Source organism: Hemibagrus wyckioides, linkage group LG16, assembly GCF_019097595.1.
Source record: "Hemibagrus wyckioides isolate EC202008001 linkage group LG16, SWU_Hwy_1.0, whole genome shotgun sequence".
Lineage (NCBI taxonomy): Eukaryota > Metazoa > Chordata > Actinopteri > Siluriformes > Bagridae > Hemibagrus > Hemibagrus wyckioides.
Genome location: NC_080725.1, coordinates 907501 through 929386, shown reverse-complemented (window position 1 = coordinate 929386; position 21886 = coordinate 907501). Strand labels below are relative to the sequence as shown.

The window sequence follows — 21886 nt, the reverse complement described above, 5'->3', positions numbered from 1 at the left end:
AGAGCTGAATAGCAGCCATCCATCCATTTTCTGTTGCACTTATCCTACACGGTGTGGCAGGCAGACACGAGCATCCGCCGCACAAGGCAGGGGAGAACCTGGATGAGGTGCCAACCCATCATAGGGTATAATCTCACACACACACACACACAATGGAAGATTCAGAGGCACCAATCTGCCTACAACACGACTTTAGACTGGGGAAGGAAACTGGAGTTCCTGGAGGACACCCCTCAAGCTCTGGGAGAACATGCAAACTCCACAAACAGAGAATCGAACCCACAACCATAGAGGTATGAGGAAAACATGCTAACCACCAAGCCTGAAATTTTGGCTAAGAGACACACAGGTATAGATGCAATAATCGAGCTTTACACATGCTACAGATACATGATAGTGATGCATCATTTCTGGCCTCGTATGCCTGTATATTAAGCTCTGAGAGTGTCGAACAAGTCTGGCGAGATAAATTAGTGCTAGCGTAATGTAAATCCCATGGCCATGCTTGCAGACATCGTCACAGCAGCAGTGACTGGACAAATAAGAAATGCATTATGAGCTTTATGCGCTGCTCTCTGTAACGTTTAGATAGATACATTCCAGGCGTGAGAAAAAGATTTATATATGGCCATCAAAGTGCTTAATTAAAACAACAGCAGCTAAATGGGAAAAATAAACCGCATGAATCTATATCAAGCGCAGCCCCTGGAGTGCAAATTAAAGCAGCAAAAAATGGAAAACATTACAATGGACCAAAAATGGAAATCAGTAATGTAGATCAGTGTTGATTTGTTTGTTTTGTTTAGTTGCTGTGTTGAGGTGCATCAATAAAACAAATCTGATGCACTGCATTCATAAAGGCTTTTAAAAAAATTCAGTTTAAACTAATCAGACACCACTTTACTAACTCTCTGCCATCACCAACCATGAAGCTTGAAAGGTAAAAGTAAACATTAAGAATCCACACTGGCTGATTTCTCTGTACAGAATGGGACACGGATACTCAAGGTCCCAAAAAACGGAATTATGATCTAGTGTAAACGTCTCTAAGCCGGTGGTCAACAAGCTTTCATCATGATGCAAAGCAAAGATTAATCCTGTCATTACCGTTCAGTTGGCTAGCAATAAATACAACGCCGCTAGGCTTGTTGAAGATGCCAATATCGATCACGCTGGACTCCAACGGATTTACGCTGGCCATTAAATTCTGAAGTGGCAGAATCTCTGACTTAAACCAAGACATTCTGACATCTTATTTAATTAAAAGAATACTAAAAGCAGCACTCCGCTCTAATTAAAACTATAAGCCTACGAGGCGACCGAGTCCAGAGAGACCTCCAGAGAGCAAGTAATGAAAAGCTTATAAAAGCATCGAGTAAAGCCAAGCTGGCAGCGGAGGTGCACCATGACAAGCACAGCAATGCCATTTCACTTAGATGGATGGCGTCACCATCTCTTCCTCTCGGCCGTGCCCGGATTGAGGCCGAGTTATCACCCCGGAGCTGAATTTGCTGCAGGGATAAGGTGTGCTCGTTTTATTAAAAGTGAGGGGGGGGGAAGAAGAAGAGGAGGAGGAGGAGGAAGCAGGAGACACAGGGGGGATTATTTAAGTCTGCTGAGAAGTGGTTCTTGGCAGAGCAAATTCATTTCCTCTTTCCTCGGGTTGCAGAGCTTATGCCCAATACGGCTGTGTTCCGGTTTGCCAGTGCACAACTAAGCTTTGGCTGCGGCTAATGTGGCAGCACTGGACGTGTCAGAGTGACCATGTGAAAGGATTTTCTGGCAGGAGGGCTGCACATACACAGACGTCCACTGGTACAGAAGAAATAAAGGAATGAGTCGTGTTTTTCATCTTGGCAGGAATGATAAGTGCATTTCTCACCTGTGCGCACCTGGAAGAAATGTCAAGTATTCAGAAAAGAATCTCAATTATGCTGGAAAGGAACAATAATCTAAAACAAAGGTGATTAACGACTATACAGCAATGCACAGGGCTTAGTCACTCATACCGCATTCTCTGGCAAGATGAGAACAATTTCTGCTTTTTACTATCCCTTTTTTCATAAAGCTCACGTGCACCCACACACACACACACACACACACACACCCACAGCTGGGTAAATATGGTGCTGTAATCGATCCCACCCCTCATCAGTAATCTGACGAGTCATTTCAAGTCACTGCCCCGAGACCTCTGCTTTTGTCCACAATGACAGCCTCTAAGCAGCTCTAATTAATCTAGGCCAAGGATGGTTTTGTGCTTAGGTTATAAGTCACGAGATATATCGGGTGTACAAATATCAGGTGGATGCTGTATGAATGCCCAAGGAGAGTCCTACTGTAAAGCCATAGAGATCAGGTGGAAAAAAATAGCGGTTTGAATTACCAGGTCTGCAAGCTCTGGTTTCAAACAGCGATTCTAGGAGATTAGTCCATCCTTATTCAGACATTCCATCATGCCCCGGGTCGTTTTACGACCGCACGCCATGGCATCCACACGCCTGTGGATTTGCTCAGGTGGTTAAGTAGACTGCTCTTACCTTGAGTAGATCTCGGGGGAAATCTTGTCCTGCGTTCAGGCCGTCCAGGTTGTTGATGAATTCCTGGCACGTCATCTTCTTCCCAATATTCTGCAAGTTGTAGGACACATTTATTACCCTGATAATGTAGAGCGAGTGTAATGCATCACCCAGCTCGTCCTTATTTAACCTAGCTACTGGTAGCTCAGGGAACTTAATTAGTGAACTGATGTGAGTAAGGTTGGACTGCCAATATTGGGGCTCATTTTTTAAACTGTAAACTACAAAACTGCAGCAGATGTCAAACGATCGCTTTTGGGGTCAATGAAGATGTAGATCATCAGAGCATCAACATTTCACTGCAAACTAACCAACAGCAGAAAGAAAGCATGACCTGTTACAATCGTTACCTAATCACTCATTAGCAATTATTTGGGATAATTAGGTTCATTCTTTTTTCTTTTTTTTTTTTTGAACAAACAAATAGAAAGAAAAATGGTTATGTAATGACAGTGTACAGCTATTATAAGACAATTATCAACAGGAAGTAACCCATCTCAGATGTTTGACATCATTTAATGGAAACCTAAACAGTTAAATTCTACGATATGTGGTTAAGCAGTAAATAAAAGTTAAAAAACAATACAACTTGATATCTCGATACAAACATTTACTCCTTTATCCTCACAATATAAAATGACGTCCATGGTAAAGATTCATTAAATCACAAATCGGTTATTTCAGAATCGTGACAGACGTAGCAATGGGTGCATGTAATTATATAATATTGCCAGGATCACATACAGCGTGCTGCGTGGCGGCTTGTTGAGATGTCGGGAAAGATTTTTTAGCTCAGCTAACTGCACAGGCTATCCGTTACACCAAGAGACTAATCAATTACCATAATATTGGATTATGTGACAGAGCTATATGATCACCAATGAAACTGCGTGTGCCTACCAGCTCTGTTCATCATAAATGATGTCCCTGAACTGCAAGGCTGCAAGGCGGATGCTTTCATCTGGGAACATTTTGTGTCTGCAGGCAATCTTTTTTATTCCAGAGAGATCTCTTTCTTTTGAACCGATCTTTCAAAAAGAAATAAATAAGTAAAAGCTACACATGCTCCTTTGAAATACAAAATGTTTGGCATTGCTGAGCAGAAATGTATGTTGAGGCATGGCACTATACAAATACACTCAGGGTTTGGGTTTTTTTTTTTATTTTAGTTTGGGTTCTTTATTTTAGTTTTTAGTAGAGATTGTTAAAAAAAATATTAGACCCCAGGACATTCAGAGTCAAAACACCTATCAATACGTCAAGCAATTAATACATCAATTTCATCCAGCCTGTCAATATCACTTAGAATACAGATTCTCTTCTGTTGCTCAACTAGCAATCCTCCTGAATACTGGCCATTATATATCTGTGTTCGGATAAGATCTATTTATAATGTGTAAATAAAAATGTTGGGTGTACTGGTGGGGCAGTGGTAGCTCATCAGGGTTCAAGCCCCAGCACCACCAAGCTGCCACCGTTGGGCCCTTGAGCAAGGCCTTCAACCCACCCTGCTCCAGGGGCACTGCACATGGTTGACCCTGTGCTCTGACCCCAAACCACAGGGAGGGGATATGCGAAGAAAGAATTTCACTGTGCTGTAATGTACAGGTGACAAATAAGGACAATTTAACTCAGTGTGTGTCCATGAGAGCACAACTTGCTTAGATTTAACTCTTTAAACCTAAAACTCTTCCAAAGTGAAATTCAAGCAAGCTTCCAGTACTGATTTCTTTTAGTAGGATAGAGAGAGAAAAACTTGCTCTATAAATATCACATGGCTTTGGCAAGAAAAATGGGGAAGACAGCAGTTACAATTATATATGAAGTGGAAATTATATCAGCTAGTTAGTGATTACCGTTTAACCTGCTTAACTTTAAACTCAGTTCTTTAATGCTGCAATAGGTTTTTTTTATTTCTTATATGTAGATATAAATATGCAGATGTTAAAAAGTAAATGTTTTAAGTGTATTAAGTAGCTGTTAAAATCCATTTTGATGAAATCAGTAAATTCCCAGTGCACCCAGATAATTCTCCTTCACAATGACAATGTACTTTTTATTGTTGAAGCTAGATGCAGAATTAGGTGTTTCTCCTGCTCAGGTATGCAAACACAATCTGTATAAAGCTTTGAATGAGGGATGTCCAATCTGATCTGGAAAGGGCCGGTGTAGGTGCAGGTTTTCATTCCAGCCAAGCGGAAGCCACACCTGAGTCTATTGAAAGCCAAGAGTAACTGATTAAACAGGTGGAATCAGGTGTGGCTCCTGCTCGATTGGATTGAAAAGCTTCTCTCCACAGCCCTTTCGCAGATTAGATAAGACAAGCTGCTGTGAATGGTTTGAATAGCTGCCTTTACATAATTCAAGTGGATGTTTTAATTAGAAAGAAAAACAGGACAGTGAAGGCACCTAGACTAAAGGAAGGGTCAAGGTGTTAAAATTTAAACTTTATTCAACTCCACTTACTTAACTTGACCATTTTTTGCCTAATGCACCTTTACATTTTTGTGGTCAGTTTCAGTGACATTCACAACCTGAAATAATGTTGTAATGACAGTGACTACGTTATCATGGTTGTACTTCAGTTCCTTCCTGTTAGGGGTCACCATAGCAGATCATCAGATCAGCACATTTGTTATGTTACCACAGGTTTTACACTGGATGCCCTTCCTGATGCAACCCTCCCATTTTATCCAGGCTTGGGACCGGAGTTAACCCCTCAGTGGCCAGATTGGTTCCCTGCCCAGGAATCAAATGCGTGCAGCTGTGGTGAGAGCACGGGATCCACCAGGGAATGACTGATTATATAATCATCCAATAATATAAAATAATACCTCCTACATGCTTATGTATGTAACGTTAACATCAGATTAAAGAGGCTAATGACATTGAGAGGACTAATCAGTGTGCTCACAATAAACTTAGATCTCTACATCTAGTTATGGAATTACCAAATAATCAATAAAAGAGAGGACTTCTATATAGTCCAACTATAATTGAAAAATTCAATTAGTTTCCAAATGAAGCATGTTTAAGGCATGGATGATTACGAGTCCTGTAAAATACTGCACAGAATAACCTTCAGCCTCCTGGTAGCAGGAGGGAAGACACCGATCGCTACCGCACTATAAATACACCACGCAGTGTGAGATTCGTACAGTCTTCATTATTCTTACAGCCACACAGAGCTTTAACATTAAGACTCAAACTGATGATCGTAGTTAGTCCAGTTAATCCTGGACAAACAAAGGGACAGTAAACGTTCAGTTTAAGCGTCCTCCTCTCCCGAACGGTTATTACTATTAATAAAAGGGAAATATAGAGTCCAAATATAGGATCCTGGGGTTTGAGTGCTTTTACATTTTTTCTCCTAACATCAGAGACAAAGGCTAGAGAGAGCAGGTCGCTGTGAATACTAAAATAATGAGCAGAAGGTGTTTGTTCCAGTGACTTTACAGTTTCTGCCAGCACCAGCCGAGTTTGTAGGTGGACAGCACTGACAAATGTTCAGACTGGCACACGATATCAGAGTGACGCGCGGCCTGTTTCTGATGCATACAAGAAAAAGAGATTCCTCCAGAGCTGAACTTCAGTTTCTGTTATAGCCCAAAGGAATAAAAAGAGGCAATAAAGTCAGCTCGGTGAACGGATGTGCACTGACCACAGCATCACTTAATATAGCTTGGGCGCTGTGTTCTGACAGGAGCTGTGATCGCACTGATCGCTGATAAATACTCTCTTTGCTGGCTTTGATTCTTATCCACTTGTAAGTCTCTGTGCTCTCCACATTTAGAAATGCCTTTAATGCTGCGCTCATAAAACTGACACTAAAAAGGTCATTAACAACCATAACACTGTGGTGCTGCTGGTGGTGTTGGGGGGGGGGGGTTAGCATGTCATTTACTTCTGGTCTTTTAAAAATAAAAATTATTCATTTTTATACTCCACAGCTGATGAATTCTGATGTGGTTGGATTCAATTTCTTGAAAAGCAGCTCTGAGAGTAATGCCAAATCCCAGGTTTATATAAATGCGCTCAAGTTAATGTCTTAATCATTTCTATACCTGTTGGCTCGTACACAGGAACTTGTATGGCAGACTTGTCGTGTAAACAATAAAGAAATAAGAGAAAAAAAACCGCTAATGCTAATTAACAAAGAAAACCATCATAACTCATAAGGTAAAACTGTCTGTAGATTTTTAGCTAGAATTTTGGATGGAGTCTCCAGTGTCAAGAGATAAAATGCTGCAAGTTTTTGCAACATTGGAAAGTCTTCAGGCCATAACATAACATGTAGCTATAAATACTATAGATAGTTGGTGGACATCTGACCCTAACACTTATATCTGCTTACTGGACATGTCAGAACTGCTCTTAGAATAAGCTCCACATTTCTGGGAAGGATTTCAACTAGGTTTAGGAGTGTGATGTTACATATAAAGGCCTGGGGTGAAGTCGGTGTTCATCCCTGAGGTGTTCAGTGGGGTCAAGGTCAGTGCTTTGTGAACTTGAGTTCTTCCACTCCAACCACATCATGGAGCTTGCTTTGTGCACAGGAGCATCTTCATGCTGGAACAGGTTCCACTAGAAAGCCTTTCTATACAACTGGGTTATGTGGCAACCGTTTGGAGGAAGAACCACATACCTGTGTGATGGTCAGGTACACACAAACATCTGGCCACACCTTTGTGTAGTTCCACAAATAAAAAATAAAAAAATCAAGTGTATAAAATGGCTACTTGCTGTAGTATAAGAGGAATGAAACACAACAGGAGAGTGTGTTACCAGAAAAATCAACAACACCAGTGTAACACTGATTATTTTTGTAACAACAGCACACTTCATTAAAGTTTTTCCTCCTTAATGAATTAATGAATATCTGACCAAATGAAGAATGTGCCAGTGCAGTGATATTTAAGTGGACTATGTTCTAGCTGCAGGCTGATGTGGCTTTTCTTAATGTCAGCACTACATACTATCCAAACAGAAAGGACACATCGTGCCAAGTCCTCTCTGCACTACAGGGAATCAAATTCCCAGTCCAAAGGCAAAAGGCAAAAGTAATTAAGAAACATTATGCTTCTTATCAACACTGGTTTCAAAATCTGTTGAGTGACAGCAGCAGCAGCCTCCAGTAAAACCTCTTTCTTTGCCCACCACCCACCCATTATTTTCTCCCTAACAACACTATTTTACACAAACCGGCCAAATTTCATGTGTGTGAGAAAAGGGAAATGTTCTTGACAAAGCAGTCAGGGCTTTGCCAATTTCACACAACTTTACACAGCACATTCAGCACCTGTGTGAAGGCCGCTACCATGAATCTTTCAAAAGCGACTGTCTAGCAAACTAACAAGATGTGGGCGTGAAATATTGGCGTCTCCATGGCGCATATGTGTTCTATTGAGATGGAGCCAGAAAACGTCAAAAACGAGATTCGCCACCCCGTGAGTATAAAGACACATGAGCGAGCTCTATGGACACAAAGAGAGGAGCTATTCTGAGAAACATGTTCGAGGCTGTGAGTTCATTACACAGATAAAATAACCAAAAAGAGCGATTAGAAAAATGATTTCTGATGATTTCTTATGATGAAAGAAACCGTTACCGTTTAGGAAATCCTATTTTTCAGTCTAGTTAAACAATGACTCTGTACAAAATGTATTATTTGGGGGACGTGATGTGCAGTAAACATCTGAATGGGAAATGAACAGTTAGATTGTGAGAACACTGAAGGGGATTATGAATAAAAAAGTCTTTAGTGTAATGTCTGTCCACTCGATGGCCATCTTGGCAACACTGCTGGCAGTCGTATAATACCAGGCTCCTAACTACTGGACTATGAAGAAACCCATAAACATATGAAAATTTAAAAGTGTAAAGGATATTTTCTTGCCATTGTCTTGAATAATAATAATAAAAAAAAAAAGTCCACAATGTGTTGTATCAATTCATTTTTTTTGTTTTGTTTTCTTTTAATTTGTCATCTGTCTCAACAGTGCAACCCCTGGACTTATACATTAAACCACATCGCTCTAAGCATGCAGGCTGTTGATGACAGAGCGTCAGGATGTTTTGAGAGACCTGTACGGTATTTAAAGTGGAATTATGACTGAACTGACCACCTCCACACACTTAATTTGAAAATCGCTCTAAAGTCCACCTTCATTCACACAAAGAGATTAGAGCTGATGTTACAACTCTGTTTACTCATTTGCCAGATACTTTCATCCAAAGCTTCTGCTGAAAGTTAAATCTTTTTGCTTGAAGCTGTCTGGCTGCTGCTCTTTTTGAAGCATCAGAAACCCCCGAAGCAACCAGGCAGATTCACAGTTGAAATTCTTTATTCAACAGAGATGAGATTCTTTATAAACTGCTGCATCACCAAAGTGTGAAGAACAAAGCCATAGGAATGCATTGAAACCTTATTTTCAGGCTGAGCACAGGTTCTCATTTTGGTGTCAGGATTGTTCTCCATCGCAAAACATTTTACTGAGTTGTGTTTTCCTGTTTTTTAAATAGTGACCACAAATACATTATCTTGCTATGTAGCAAGCTCTGGCTTCAGCGTTTGTTGCTAGCAACGTACTCCTCAGGCTGGGTTTTATTGTTTATATGGGTTAATAGTATTGTAAGGAGATGCTGTAGCTCCTCACAGTGCAGTTTGTTGTCTTTTTGCTTTGATTGCCTTCATCACATCGCTTGGTAATATTCACATCATACACTAAGCTTACACCACACAGCATCAAATGATATTAGCTGTCGGTGAATCAGGAGCTATGTTTAGTGTGAGTATGTGTAAATCAGCACAGATTTCACTATCCTGTACTGATGTGTCTTTAATTTAAACAGTGAATATTCATATGCAGTGGTGAGGAACATACCTGTCCATGAAGGTCTGTGTTCAGCAGCATTAAAGCACATGTAAGGCAATGCACTCCATCTGCAAAAACAGATTTATTCGTGAGTAATTCAGCCACGGCTTCATCGGGTGGCAGGAGAACGGGTTGGACAATTACCACACTCACAGCTAGGGGCATGTACTTCAAAATGCAATTTTCTCCATTTTTTTAAATGCTGCATTTTAAATTGTGACATAAAGAGCCTCTAAACATGCAGATCTCATCCATCTCTCCGCTGGGCCAAAGTGTAACGCCAGTTCCATGGCAACAGTCTTAGCAACAAGGAGACCGTTTTAGCTTTTACCATCTACTGGTCACACAGGCTTGTTGTTACCAAGACGGTTGCTACGGGGGAGACATGACACTCAAGCATCAAACATAGACAAACGATACACAAGGCAAAGACGCTGACATTAAAGGTTGATTTCTACAGAGGAGAAAAAAATACTCAATTCCAAAATCTGTTTTTCTTTCTTTCTTCCTTTTTTTTTTTTACTTGTTTAAAGGGCAAACTGCTGGAAAGGTTATCTCTGTGTGACCTTCTCCTGAACCTCTGCTCGTCTTTCAGCTGTGAACCTGAGCTGAGTGAGCCTCATAATGCCCAGTTAATGGCTAATACCCCAAGGGACAGTCGAGTTGAGCTGCGGCTAATCTATAGGCTGAGTGGGAGGGAAGGAAGCCGTTACGTGTAAAGGAACAGGCTGAGAAATGGAAAACCCCTCACTAAATCCATGTGGGATTTAACAGGTGAAGATCAAATTACAGAATCCTCAATTGGTCCTCGATAAATAAACTAAATAAACTAGTTTTGATTCTTAAGACTGGCTTCTCAGGCACAGACGAATCCTCTAATCATCAGCGTCATCACTAATTACAGCACAGTTAGATGCTTTTAATGGGCGAGGGAATGGATTTTTAACTGGATTGGGATTTGTGCATCCGTTAAGACAAAAAAATTTACATTTTAATACGATTTAAAATAGTGCAGTACCTTGTGAAGCGAGGATGTTGGGGTTACACTGATAGTACCTATTAGAAAAGTGGATTAAAACCCGCTCTCGTTCCTGGGTTTCACCCATTAGTGCAAAAGCTTTGAGAAAGGATCTAAATGGGGAAAAAAACACAAGAGAATAATCACAATTTGTAATAATTATAATATTCAATCCAGTTCAATAAAATGTATGATTTTGTCGTCATTACATTATTTTTGGACTAAAAAGATCCAAAACAAATGCTTAAAAAAAACTTAGATATTGTTTGTTACATTTGCAAAAGGAGTCTCCAGTGTCAGTGCTTTGTAATGGTCAGCAAGAACAGTCTTCATGATAGACGAGGCATGGAGTCGAATGTGTGCTGTGGTATCTGGAACCAAGACGTTAACAGCAGATTCTTTAAGTCCAGTGCAAGAAGTGCAGCCACCATGGATCAGATGTTTGATCAGAACATCCCACAGATCAGATCGGGGAATATGGAGGTCAAATCAAAACCTCTTGATCTCCTTGTCATGTTTCTCAAACCGTTCTGAAGACTTGAAGTGGTGTACTTTGTCTGCAGGAATGTTGAGGTAGGTGTAATGTGTGTAAGTAACGTCCACTAGGTTTCCCAGCAGAACACAGCTCAGAGAATCACACAGCCCCTGCTGGCTTGTCTTCTTTTCATAGTGTATTCTGGTGCCATCTCTTCTCCAGATAAGCAACACACATCTACACAATGTTTAAAAAAACGAAATTTAGAGCTTTTGGAGGGTCAGCATTGGCACTCTGAGCGGTCTACAACTAAACAGCACCATAAACAGCAAGTTGTGATGCACTGTGTGTTCTGACAGTTTTCTATCATAGCCAGGATTAACTTTTTCAGCAGTTTTGCACTCTCTTGCACCAGTGAGCCTTAGGCAGTCATGACCCTGTCACTGGTTCACCGGTTGTCCTTCCTTGGCCACTTGTGTGAACACCTCCCAAGATCTGTTGCTTTGGAGAAGCTCTAATCCAGTCATCTAGCCATCACAATCTGTCAGAGTCACTCAGATCCTTGAGCTTGGCCTTTTTCCTGCTTCCAACAGGAGAACTGAACGTTCAGTTGCTGCCTAATATATCCCGCCTCTCGACATGTGACAGTGTAATGAGATAATCAATGTTATTCACTGAACCTGTCAGTGGTTTTAATGTTATGGCTGATCGATGTACAGCTCGTCATTTGCGAACGGCACTGCTATATTGTGCTCGAGTTAAGCGGTTATTTTTATTTATAACAATTACCATTCTTAAATGGTTATTATTAAGTTAAGTGTTTATTTTTCCCCACGCTGTGATGATGTGGTGTATACCTGAGCGACTGGTCCAACATCATCCCTGTGAATTCAAAGAAAGTGAGGTACTCTTCGGCAACCATCTTGCTGAAGTCATTGCTGTAGGCAGACGAACAAAAAGATTTCTATCAGGATCAGGTGTAAACACAGCATACACACTCTGTGGCGGCTTTTTATTATTTCCACCACTGGAAAATGACATTTATACAAAACAACCCCTTGTTTATTTGAAGGGTGAAGCTGGCTGTATGAACAGTGTATTGGGTCACGACTTTCATTTACTGCTTATTAAAAGACAAAGAGAGAGAAATCAGGATATAAGGAGAGAAAAGGGGAAGGACGGGAGGGAGAGTTTGCATGAGACAAGACAACAAGCGAGAGTGAGAACGAGTGACACAGAGAGAGAGAGAGAGAGAGAGAGAGAGAGAGAGAAAGATTTATATAAACGCCTACACAGACTTCCACTGCACCAAATCAAACCCATGATATCAAGCATGGAGGAAAGGGACTGATGGCTATACAGGAGAGTGGCTTTGTCCTCTAGACCTCTAAAGAGGCTGTGTGTATGTGTGTGTGTTAGAGAGAGAGAGTGAGAGAATGAGAGAGAGAGAATGTGTGTGTGTGTGTATTAGAGAGAGAGAATGAGAGAGACAGAGTGTGTGTGTGTGTGTAAGAGAGAAATGGAGAGAGAGCAGCTGACTCACACCAGCAGGCGGATGGAAGAAAGAAAAAAAACGCATTTCAGACCAAGTGTGGGTTCATCATGTAACCGTGTGCATTTTGTTTACATTTGTAATCAAAGCTCAGAGCTGTCATTTTATTCCTTTAAAATCATAAGGTTGTGAATTCTGAGATGAAGGGTTTGGAAATATATATCTATATTTTTTAAAATAATAAAATAAATCATAAACTTACCCACACATGACTACTGAAAAGCTCACGAATTAAACAAATGTGTCTCCTTGGCAACTGAGAGCGCAGCGGCGTTCTCTCATGAACATGACTGAAATGCTTTCTCTAAAGCACAAGGCCACTCAGACATGAAGGAGAAGTCAGGACGAGGTTGCGGCGTAGAAAGAGCCTTCATTGACTGAGCTCAAAGACCTCGGAGAGAGGCGACACTCAGATCATTCGCCATGACGATCTGTACGGAACGTAATGTAGCGGACCAACTACCATCGTTTATAGCACAAGGCTGTCCAATTCTCAAACCTGACTGGTCAGAAGAGCAGATCGGACTATGGGGCATGTGTTATAATCATACAGCGAGGCAGAGGAAACACTTTATGGTTCATTGGAACTATGACAAGCTGCATATGTGTCTAATTACTTTCAACAGAGTAAAGAAAACATGGGAGACTCAGAGGAACAACCGTTTATAGCTGCTATGCCATGTGATAATGGAACTCATTTGTGTAAGGAGTCTCCAGTTTCAGCTTTATATATATATATATATATAGAAAAGAAAGAACCTAAAAAAAGTATGGCTCCCGTGTAGACATCCCCCAATAGTAAATCAAAGTGTAAAGGGATGAAATGAAGCACAAAGAGTTGTTTATTAAACGGTGAAATTGTATTCAGTGGGATATTGCTGTGGTGCGAATGAAATAAAACCTCAGATAAATAAATATCCTGCAATCACGGGCACATCAGCAGACTCAACATGTTTTACTCCTCGCTTCATCTACAGTAAATTCTTTCATTGGTTTGGATGAAAACAAACTGAACAATAAAAGATAAGGAGAGAAAATTAAAGATACCACTCACACTGAACATGAGGTCCGAATCTGTGTGCGATTGTTCTCACTGCCCCTACAGCATTGATCTGGTTTTAAACTCACTTGGCCACATTTATGTTTGTCTCGCATCATCCCAAACATCATCTCACCTCTTCTAGCGTCCCCCAGAGTTCCCCTGCCTCTCATGGTCCACGTATGCTGTGGAAACTAATGATGTCATCATCGTCTAAAACATGTGGTTACTTTACTTCCTGAACAAGTGACAACCCGAGAAACGCTGTACATTTACACCGTTACCTGAACTCACACCACTTCCTACAGGTTTCAGGTTCTACTGCACTTCCTGGTCACATGGCAGCTTTCACATTATCAAATTTTTCAAGCAAACCGTGCTCTGTTTCAAATTAAACCAGTGTGAAAGCCCCAAAACTCTTTCCTACAAAGGTCACTGTACATAATAAAAGCAATCCTAATCAATTAATTCATAAACAACAATCAAGTCACCTTTGTCGTATGTAAATATAGCTATGTAATAAAGTAGAAAGAGCAAAAAAAAAAAAAAAAAGATAAATTAAGTGACACAAGAACAGAACAGACAAGGGAATAAAACGTCGTCGAGATTCATCTCAAAATAAAAGGACATTTTTTAGACTGAAGACACATAACTGATATATAGGTGCACTCTTGTGTCAGGTTCTTGTTTACACTGTAGGGCTGTTTTAATTCAGAAGTGAACACTGTATCATGTCATTTCCTCCTGAGCCGAGTGCTGAAGATGTGAGATAAGCAGCCGGTGCCTAAACACAGGGTCCTAAGCACAACAAAGCGCTTGCTTCAGTTCTGCTGCTGTGATATCAAAGATCACGCCATCTTTAATTCGAGTTTTGTCCTTGGACATTTGTCAACGAATAAGCAACTCTGCCGGGCTTTTTTAGTCTTAGAAACGAGGTTTTCTCACTGCGGGCTGGCAGAGGCAGTAAATCAGCATGCAGAGAAAATCGTTTGATGAATCCTCCTGAAATATGGCTTTGGGAACAATATTAGAAAATGGATAAAAACACTGAATCATTAATCAGTCTCCTTACTGAAACCTCAGGGGTTTTACATCACTCACACGTCTGTCAGAATTCTCCAGCTCAGCCTCTCGTTTGGGCCATAATAAATTTTAAGGTTTGCCATTGGCCTATCGCTCACTAGGCCTGGCCAATATATACACAAAGCTCTGCCATGTGGAGGAACCTTTATAATTAAACGTTATTTCTCATTAAACAGTGGCAAGGACAAATAACGTCCCAGATGTATGTCAAACTCACGCATGTCTGCTGAATGTGTATATAAATAATAAGTAAAAAGTATTTATATTGTACTTAAGTATTACTGAAACTCCATTAATTACATATCTGAAAACAAAACTTTTTTTTGTACTCTTTACTCATTAAAATTCTTGCAGGTTTCTTAGTGTCTCAAGCAACCAGTGACTGGATGCAGTGACCGCCATCCAATCAGCTCAGTTTAGCTTCCAATCAAATTCATGGGATCATATCAATTCATCATCTGTGCGTGTCTGAAGACAGATAGGCCACCAGACTGCAATGTGGACCTCGAGGATGAGCAACCTGAACCTCAGTATAATGCTTTAATAAGCTGGAGTCAGTGAAGACGATCTAAAATAATGTGTCTCCTTTGCCTCTCTATAAGTCGTAAACTCCATCTCTAATCTAAATAAACATGCTGATAAACAAGGTGAGCTTGTTAACAAGCATCAAATCCAGTAGCTGACATAACTGGCTAGTCAAAAGGTAAACGATGTTTGATTACAGGATCTTTAACTTCTGATGAATTCATCAGCATTAATTAAGTATGTAGCATTAATCATCTACATGACCAGAAAACTTACAGAACAGGGTTTAGAGGCAGAATAATGCTTTCAGTTTGTTTACACATGTGTCATGTAAACGCGCAGATTGTTATGTGCGTTTACATGACACATGATTAGAATCGGATTAGATCTTTTGACATGCGTACAGTCCACGAAAATATCCGTACGTCATACGTCATTCGTGTCAACACCCATACGTCATACGCCATTCTTGTGTCATTGCACATATGCAGAACTTTCCAGGGACATATTCCATCCGATTAAGTGTTTACACGTCCTCTCGATCGGACTAAAAATGGTTTAAACCACCCCTTACCATCCAATTGAAATTTTAATCAGACGTGGCAAATTCCATCCGATTGACGTGTTTACATGACACTTTTTTAATCTGATTGTGCTTCTAGTCCTGTTACGATCGGATCACAAGTGTCCATGTAAACGCACCTAGTGTGCATCATGCCACATAAAGCATGTTACGTGTTACACATCAAATGAAAACGTGTGTTTTGTTAAAGTCAACAGAGGACAGCGTTTTCCTTTCTCTGTTTGTTTTAAACTAAAAGGGCAAAATCAGTGACCCATCAGTGACCACACACAGAGAAGTAAAATTCATGCAATTACAAAAAAAAAAGAACTCTGAGCCCTAACAGATAATCTGTTTGTCCAACCCTGAAATTGTAGGAAGATCACTGTTTGTATTTCAGCAGCCCATGCTGCTCTATCTTTATAGATTGTGTAAAAAAATATTGGCACCGTACTTCATCAAAACTGCATTCTTGTTCAGTGGTCATTAAGGAGAAGTCAAAGCCAAGCTCAGTTTCTTTCTGTAAATCTCTATCCTTCGTGTGAGTGAAGATCTGCCGTGACTCATCTCGAGCAGCAGAAGTAAAAATGACTTCCTTTTTAAACCATTGTATGCTTCAAGGCATTTCCTGAGGCCTGGGTCTCATACCCAAGATTGATTTTTGCACTCCAAATGACACACAGATATAAAACCTTTTGACAGTAGTTTGCCTTTAGGTTTGATGTGAAGTGGCTTGCTGACTGTTTGCCCCCCATTACGACATCTGAATATATACACAGAAGAGTAAAAAGAGCAAGGAAGTGGATGATGAGGCAGAGCTGACAGAGCGAGCTCCACTGAGGTTTTGCTCTAGTGATGGATACAGTAATGGTTAGGTTAGGTGCTGCATGCAAAAATAACTATCTGAACTAACAGTGATATATTATACATGTGTGTGTGCTCCTGAACCTGGTGTCTAGCACCTGAGGCTGGCTGAACGTGAGAACATCTTGAATGAGTCAAGACGTGTCAGAGCAGCAGGTGAGAGACAGCATGTTGGCGTGAGGTGACTGAAATGACCGGAGAATCTAAACGTCACTGTGAATTTTCTGTGTAGGAAAAAAAGCGTGTGTTTGTTTTGCATGTTGCCCATCTCCTCACTTCTTGCCCAGGTGCTTGGCGACGTCAGAGCGTCGGAAGCCCTCCAGGTGGTAAAGGCGGCGTGCCAGGCGTCGTGCTGCCTCCTGGTCACCGCGGTGCCCGTTGTTCAGTGTGTCCGCACTGTCCTTCTGTCGTTCGGTGCTGCCCATGTCCAAGTCCCAGTCTGACAGCACGTCTTTCAACCCCTCATCGCTGCTATGGAAAGAGACAGAGAGCAAAAAACTTTACCTTACTATGCAACTCAGAATCAGGTGTTTGGAGTGGACCGATGATGCAATACAGGACGACCCCTACAATTTCGCTAAAGACTGCGATCGTAATGTCAGGAACTAATCATAATAATAATATCAGCAAGAAAATAATAATTAGACTTGTAAATAGATCTAAAAAATGACAATACAGATTTAAATGGTAAAAAAAATTTTTTATTAAGCTATACATCATTTTTTTTCTTTTGAGCATGCTTAAGATATAAAGATAAGGACAAAACTGTCGACAATAATTTAACTATAAATCTATGAGAATTAGCACAAACTACCATTTAAAAACATCTGTATAGCTTGTTCCCCTGCATGTTATTTATATTTCTCACAACTCAAATTATTACATTACATATTTGTCAGACGGATTTATTCGATTAATATCAGTGCTGAGCAGATGAAGGTTCAAGACCTTAATCAGGAGCCTGAGCTGACAACTAACAATGCGGGGATTTAAACTCACAGCCTACTGTGCAGTAGCTCAAAGCCTTCAGCACTGAAACAATGAATACAGTTTACTGAATTTACACCATATGGCCAAAAGTTTGTGGACACCTGACTATCACGGCCATGTGTTCCTGAAACACTGCAGTCCAGATTTTGCTGTTACAATAATTTCCACTCTTCTGGAAAGGTCTTCCACTAGATTTTAAAGCAAGGCTGTGGAGATTTTTGCTCATTTAGTCGTGAGATATGGTGCCAACATGAAAAGAGCATCAAAATATAGAAAGCAGACCCATTTACGGAACGCTTTGAAACAGACACCAGTTTATTAATCTACGAGATCACGCTCCTCATTAACCATGTTGTGATCTATATTCTCCAACAGCTTCTACTCTATAAGAAGTTTAGGACTTAGGTGCAGCTGCTAAAAACTCAGACAAAACACAGACGTAACTTGAAACGATGAAGGTTTGAGTTCTGATGATGCGTTTGTGGGCGGGGTTAAACGCTGTACTGCGCCAGGCTCCAGGAGATGATCGAGATGTTTTAGCTGCGCTTTTCTTAATTACTGTCATTGCGTCTATAACGGTGTCATAATTAATTCACTGACACTCACCCAGCTAGACTAAACAGATATGTTGCAGCGTCAAACTTATCACAGAGAAATCAGGAAGCAGCAAACTAGCAGTAGAGTAAATTTACGTGACAATAATTCACACCTGATACCACAAATCAGCACCGAGAGAGATTTAGAGAATTTAATTATGCCCCTTTTAATAAATTCAGTCCATCAGCCAGTAACTCTATTCTAGCCACACACACACACACACACACACAGCGAGCTCTAATCCAGCCAGAGCGAAAAACTAATCAGGAGAGTGAAGTTATGCAACAATGGCTGTATTTTTAATCATCGCAGTCATGCTGCTAAAAGGATAGGAGAACCGAGCTTCAACGAGCATCTCATCTCGGACATTAAGACGTGACCTAATGATACATAAAACACAGCTGAGATGAATTGTTAAGGACGAGCGTAGCGGAGCAGGAGTGATGACACCTGTCTAACACGAGTACAAAAGCTACCCAAGCTACTTCATCTCTCGGAGGCAGCGGGTCGGAATTACTCGCCGGGCTTCGGATAACGAGTGAAAAGCGTCAAAGCCGTTTGTAAAGATCAGAGCTCCAGTCGGATGATAATTATTCAAGCAGAATTTTGTCCTAAACTGAAAGAATGACGAGAATAAAAGCGACAGATTGCAGAGTGCTGGGATAGAGGCATTTAAGTGTCTGTCAATCACCTGGGAAGTGAAGGTGGGCTTGATTGGGAAGCAACAAAAGGGGGAAAAAAAGAACAAACCGCTTCTATGATTCAGCAATACATGCAGTAAATATATATATATATATATATATATATATATATATATATATATATATATATATGTATGTTTATATACACACACGAGTGACAGATCTACAGGCTGAAATGCCTCGGTGAGGGAAGTCAGAGGAGAATGGTCAGACTGGTTCAAGCCAACAGCAAGGATGCAGGAAATAATGTCGTTTGCAATAGTGATGAGCAGAAATGCACAACAGAAGAAGAGAACATCAGAAACAGGAACCTGAAGCTACAGTAGAAGCTCAATAAAAGGACTACAGGCTCAAAAAATGCAGACAGATGGAGATCTGAAAGACCAGGGAATGTTTCTACGTTCACATGGCTGACCGGTGTGGAACCCTATTCGTTCTGTTGTGTTTGTAAAGAGCAGTTATTTGAGTTACCACGGCCTTCCTGTCAGCTCCAACCAGTCTAACCATTCTCCTCTAACCTCTCTCATCTGCTGGTGTTCACTAGAAGTTTATTGTTTTTGAATTTTTCTAAATGCCATTCTGTTTACACACAGATACCGGTGTGTGTCTGTGTGTGTGTGTGTGTGTGTAAATCCCAGGAGATCTGCATTTTCTCAAATACTTAAACCGACCCGTCTGGTACCAACCAGTTCACAGTTAAAATCACATATCCCTCATTCTGATGTTTGGTGTGGACATTAACTGAAGCTCTTCTTAATCTTCATTCTATGTGATATGAACTGAAACTGGATTCCTCAAAAAAAAAAAAACATCTATTCCTCAAGTATTGGAACATTTATTTCAGACAGTGAACTATTGGAAAGAGAAATTTTCTATAAATAAATAAACAAATAAATATATAAAAAAGTAACACAACAGCGCCACCTTGTGAATTTTCAAGCAAATAACACAAATTTCATATTACATCTGATGTTTCTTTTCATTCAAACTCCAAAATCACCTTGGGGAGAAAAAATAAAAAGCACTAGCAGGAGTGGTAGGAAAATAATACGCACAAATAAAGCCTTTCTAAAGCACTGAAGGCTTTATAATCAAATAGCATTTAAATTAAATACAGAAGCGTAAATATGAAATGGCTTAGGCTGTAGAGAGAACCAGGAGATCTGTAAAGAGTGGATTTGCATGCGTGTGGACAAACCTGATCTCCAAACATCGTCCATACACACCCTGCACAACCAACTGTCCTCTTCCTCATCACAACATGAATTATTCATTGCTTGGAAAAGCAATAAATGGACTTTAGAGATGAAGTGTACCAGGAATCTATACTTTCTGCCATGGCTGAACGTCAGCAGGGTATCGGAAATGGATGTATAATTACACTTTCTGGCTCTCAGAGCGACACAGCATGCCTGTGTGAAGCTGGCGCTGGGTGGGACAGCAGTCGAAAGCTCCCTCATGAGGACAGGGATATTAGATATGACCTCAGCTCCACCTGAAGACACGCTAGAAATGGTTCATCATCAGCTCCTATCACACTATCACTATCTCTCTCTCTCTCTCTCTCTCTCTCTCACACACACACACAGAGTCTGTGTACAACAGTGCGGGAAGGGAAGCTCACTCCATTCTCACTCTGACTCATGGTAACCATGCATAACAAAGCTGAAGGAAATAAAGGAGAGGGGGAGATTAACTCACTTTCAGTTCCTGAAATACAGAGGAGTCATAATTTGGCATTCAAATCATGAGGACCCAAAAAAAAAAAAAAAAAAAAAAAAACCACCACTTCCACATTTTCATAGATGACAGTATCGACACTATTATATCTGCCCCAAAAAGAGATGCCAATTTAGCAAAGCAGGAAAATGACCCCAGAATGCCTCACTCAAGACTCAGAACACAGAGCAGCCATGAGTAAAGTGTTGGAGATATAACACACCCTCTATAACGGGCTTCATGCAAATCAGGTCATTCGTTATGGTTCATTAATCCATGTGAAATGAAATATCAGTGGTTCTGGACACTGTGCTGAAGATGTGGCAGAGAATAAACATGCCTAACGATCTGATTAAACACATTTAAAATACTTCAAATACTTATCGATTAATTATATACTTATTATGTAACTGCATAATTGTGTAATAAATCACTATTCGGAAATTCACGTCATCATCAGATTTCTTCCACAATAAAATGTAAATCCGTTGTGTTGGGTGTCGCTCATCTGCGTCATGTGGCTCTAATGAAGCACGACACGGAGAGTTTGCTGGATGAATGTTCACCACAGTGGAAGTAGATCACGGTGTAGAAATACACTATATTTCAGCCCCTTAGTTCCAGTGAAAGGAACTCTTAATGCTTCAGCTTCATACCAAGACATTTTGGACAATTTCATGCTCCCAACTTTGTGGGAACAGTTTGGGGATGACCCCTTCCTGTTCCAACATGACTGCACACCAGTGACCAAAGCAAGGTCCATAAAGACATGGATGAGTGAGTTTGGTGTGGAGGAACTTGACTGACCTCAACCCCATAGAACACCTTTGGGATGAATTAGAGCGGAGACTGTGAGCCAGACCTTCTCGTCCAGCATCAGTGCCTGACCTCACAAATGTGCTTCTAGAAGAATGGTCAAAAATTCCCATAAACACACTCCTAAACCTTGTGGAAAGCCTTCCAGAAGAGTTGAAGCTGTTATAGATGTAAAGGGCGGGACAACTCCATATTACATTCATGTGCATGTAAAGGCAGACGTCCCAAAACTTTTGGTCTGGCTCACAGTCTCCGCTCTAATTCATCCCAAAGGTGTTCTATGGGGTTGAGGTCAGGACTCTGTGCAGGACAGTCAAGTTCCTCCACACCAAACTCACTCATCTTTATGGACCTTGCTTTGGTCACTGGTGTACAGTCATGTTGGAACAGGAAGGGGTCATCCCCAAACTGTTCCCACAAAGTTGGGAGCATGAAATTGTCCAAAATGTCTTGGTATGAAGCTGAAGCATTAAGAGTTCCTTTCACTGGAA

General features: G+C 40.7%; 1 protein-coding gene across 12 annotated transcripts in view; it reads right to left on the bottom strand.

Moving 5' to 3' along the window:
- Nucleotides 1-21886, bottom strand: part of psd3l (pleckstrin and Sec7 domain containing 3, like) — a 122208-nt gene that overhangs the window by 49743 nt on the left and 50579 nt on the right. For 9 of the 12 annotated variants that reach the window (XM_058411280.1, XM_058411282.1, XM_058411284.1 and 6 more), the window contains 5 exons: nt 16849-17043; nt 11805-11885; nt 10473-10585; nt 9464-9522; nt 2541-2630 (listed from right to left, as the gene is read on the bottom strand). In XM_058411280.1, coding sequence (XP_058267263.1) covers nt 2541-2630; nt 9464-9522; nt 10473-10585; nt 11805-11885; nt 16849-17043 — 538 coding nt within the window. The remainder of the gene's footprint in view (nt 1-2540; nt 2631-9463; nt 9523-10472; nt 10586-11804; nt 11886-16848; nt 17044-21886) is intronic. The other 3 variants (XM_058411283.1, XM_058411291.1, XM_058411293.1) reach the window with 1 other exon arrangement.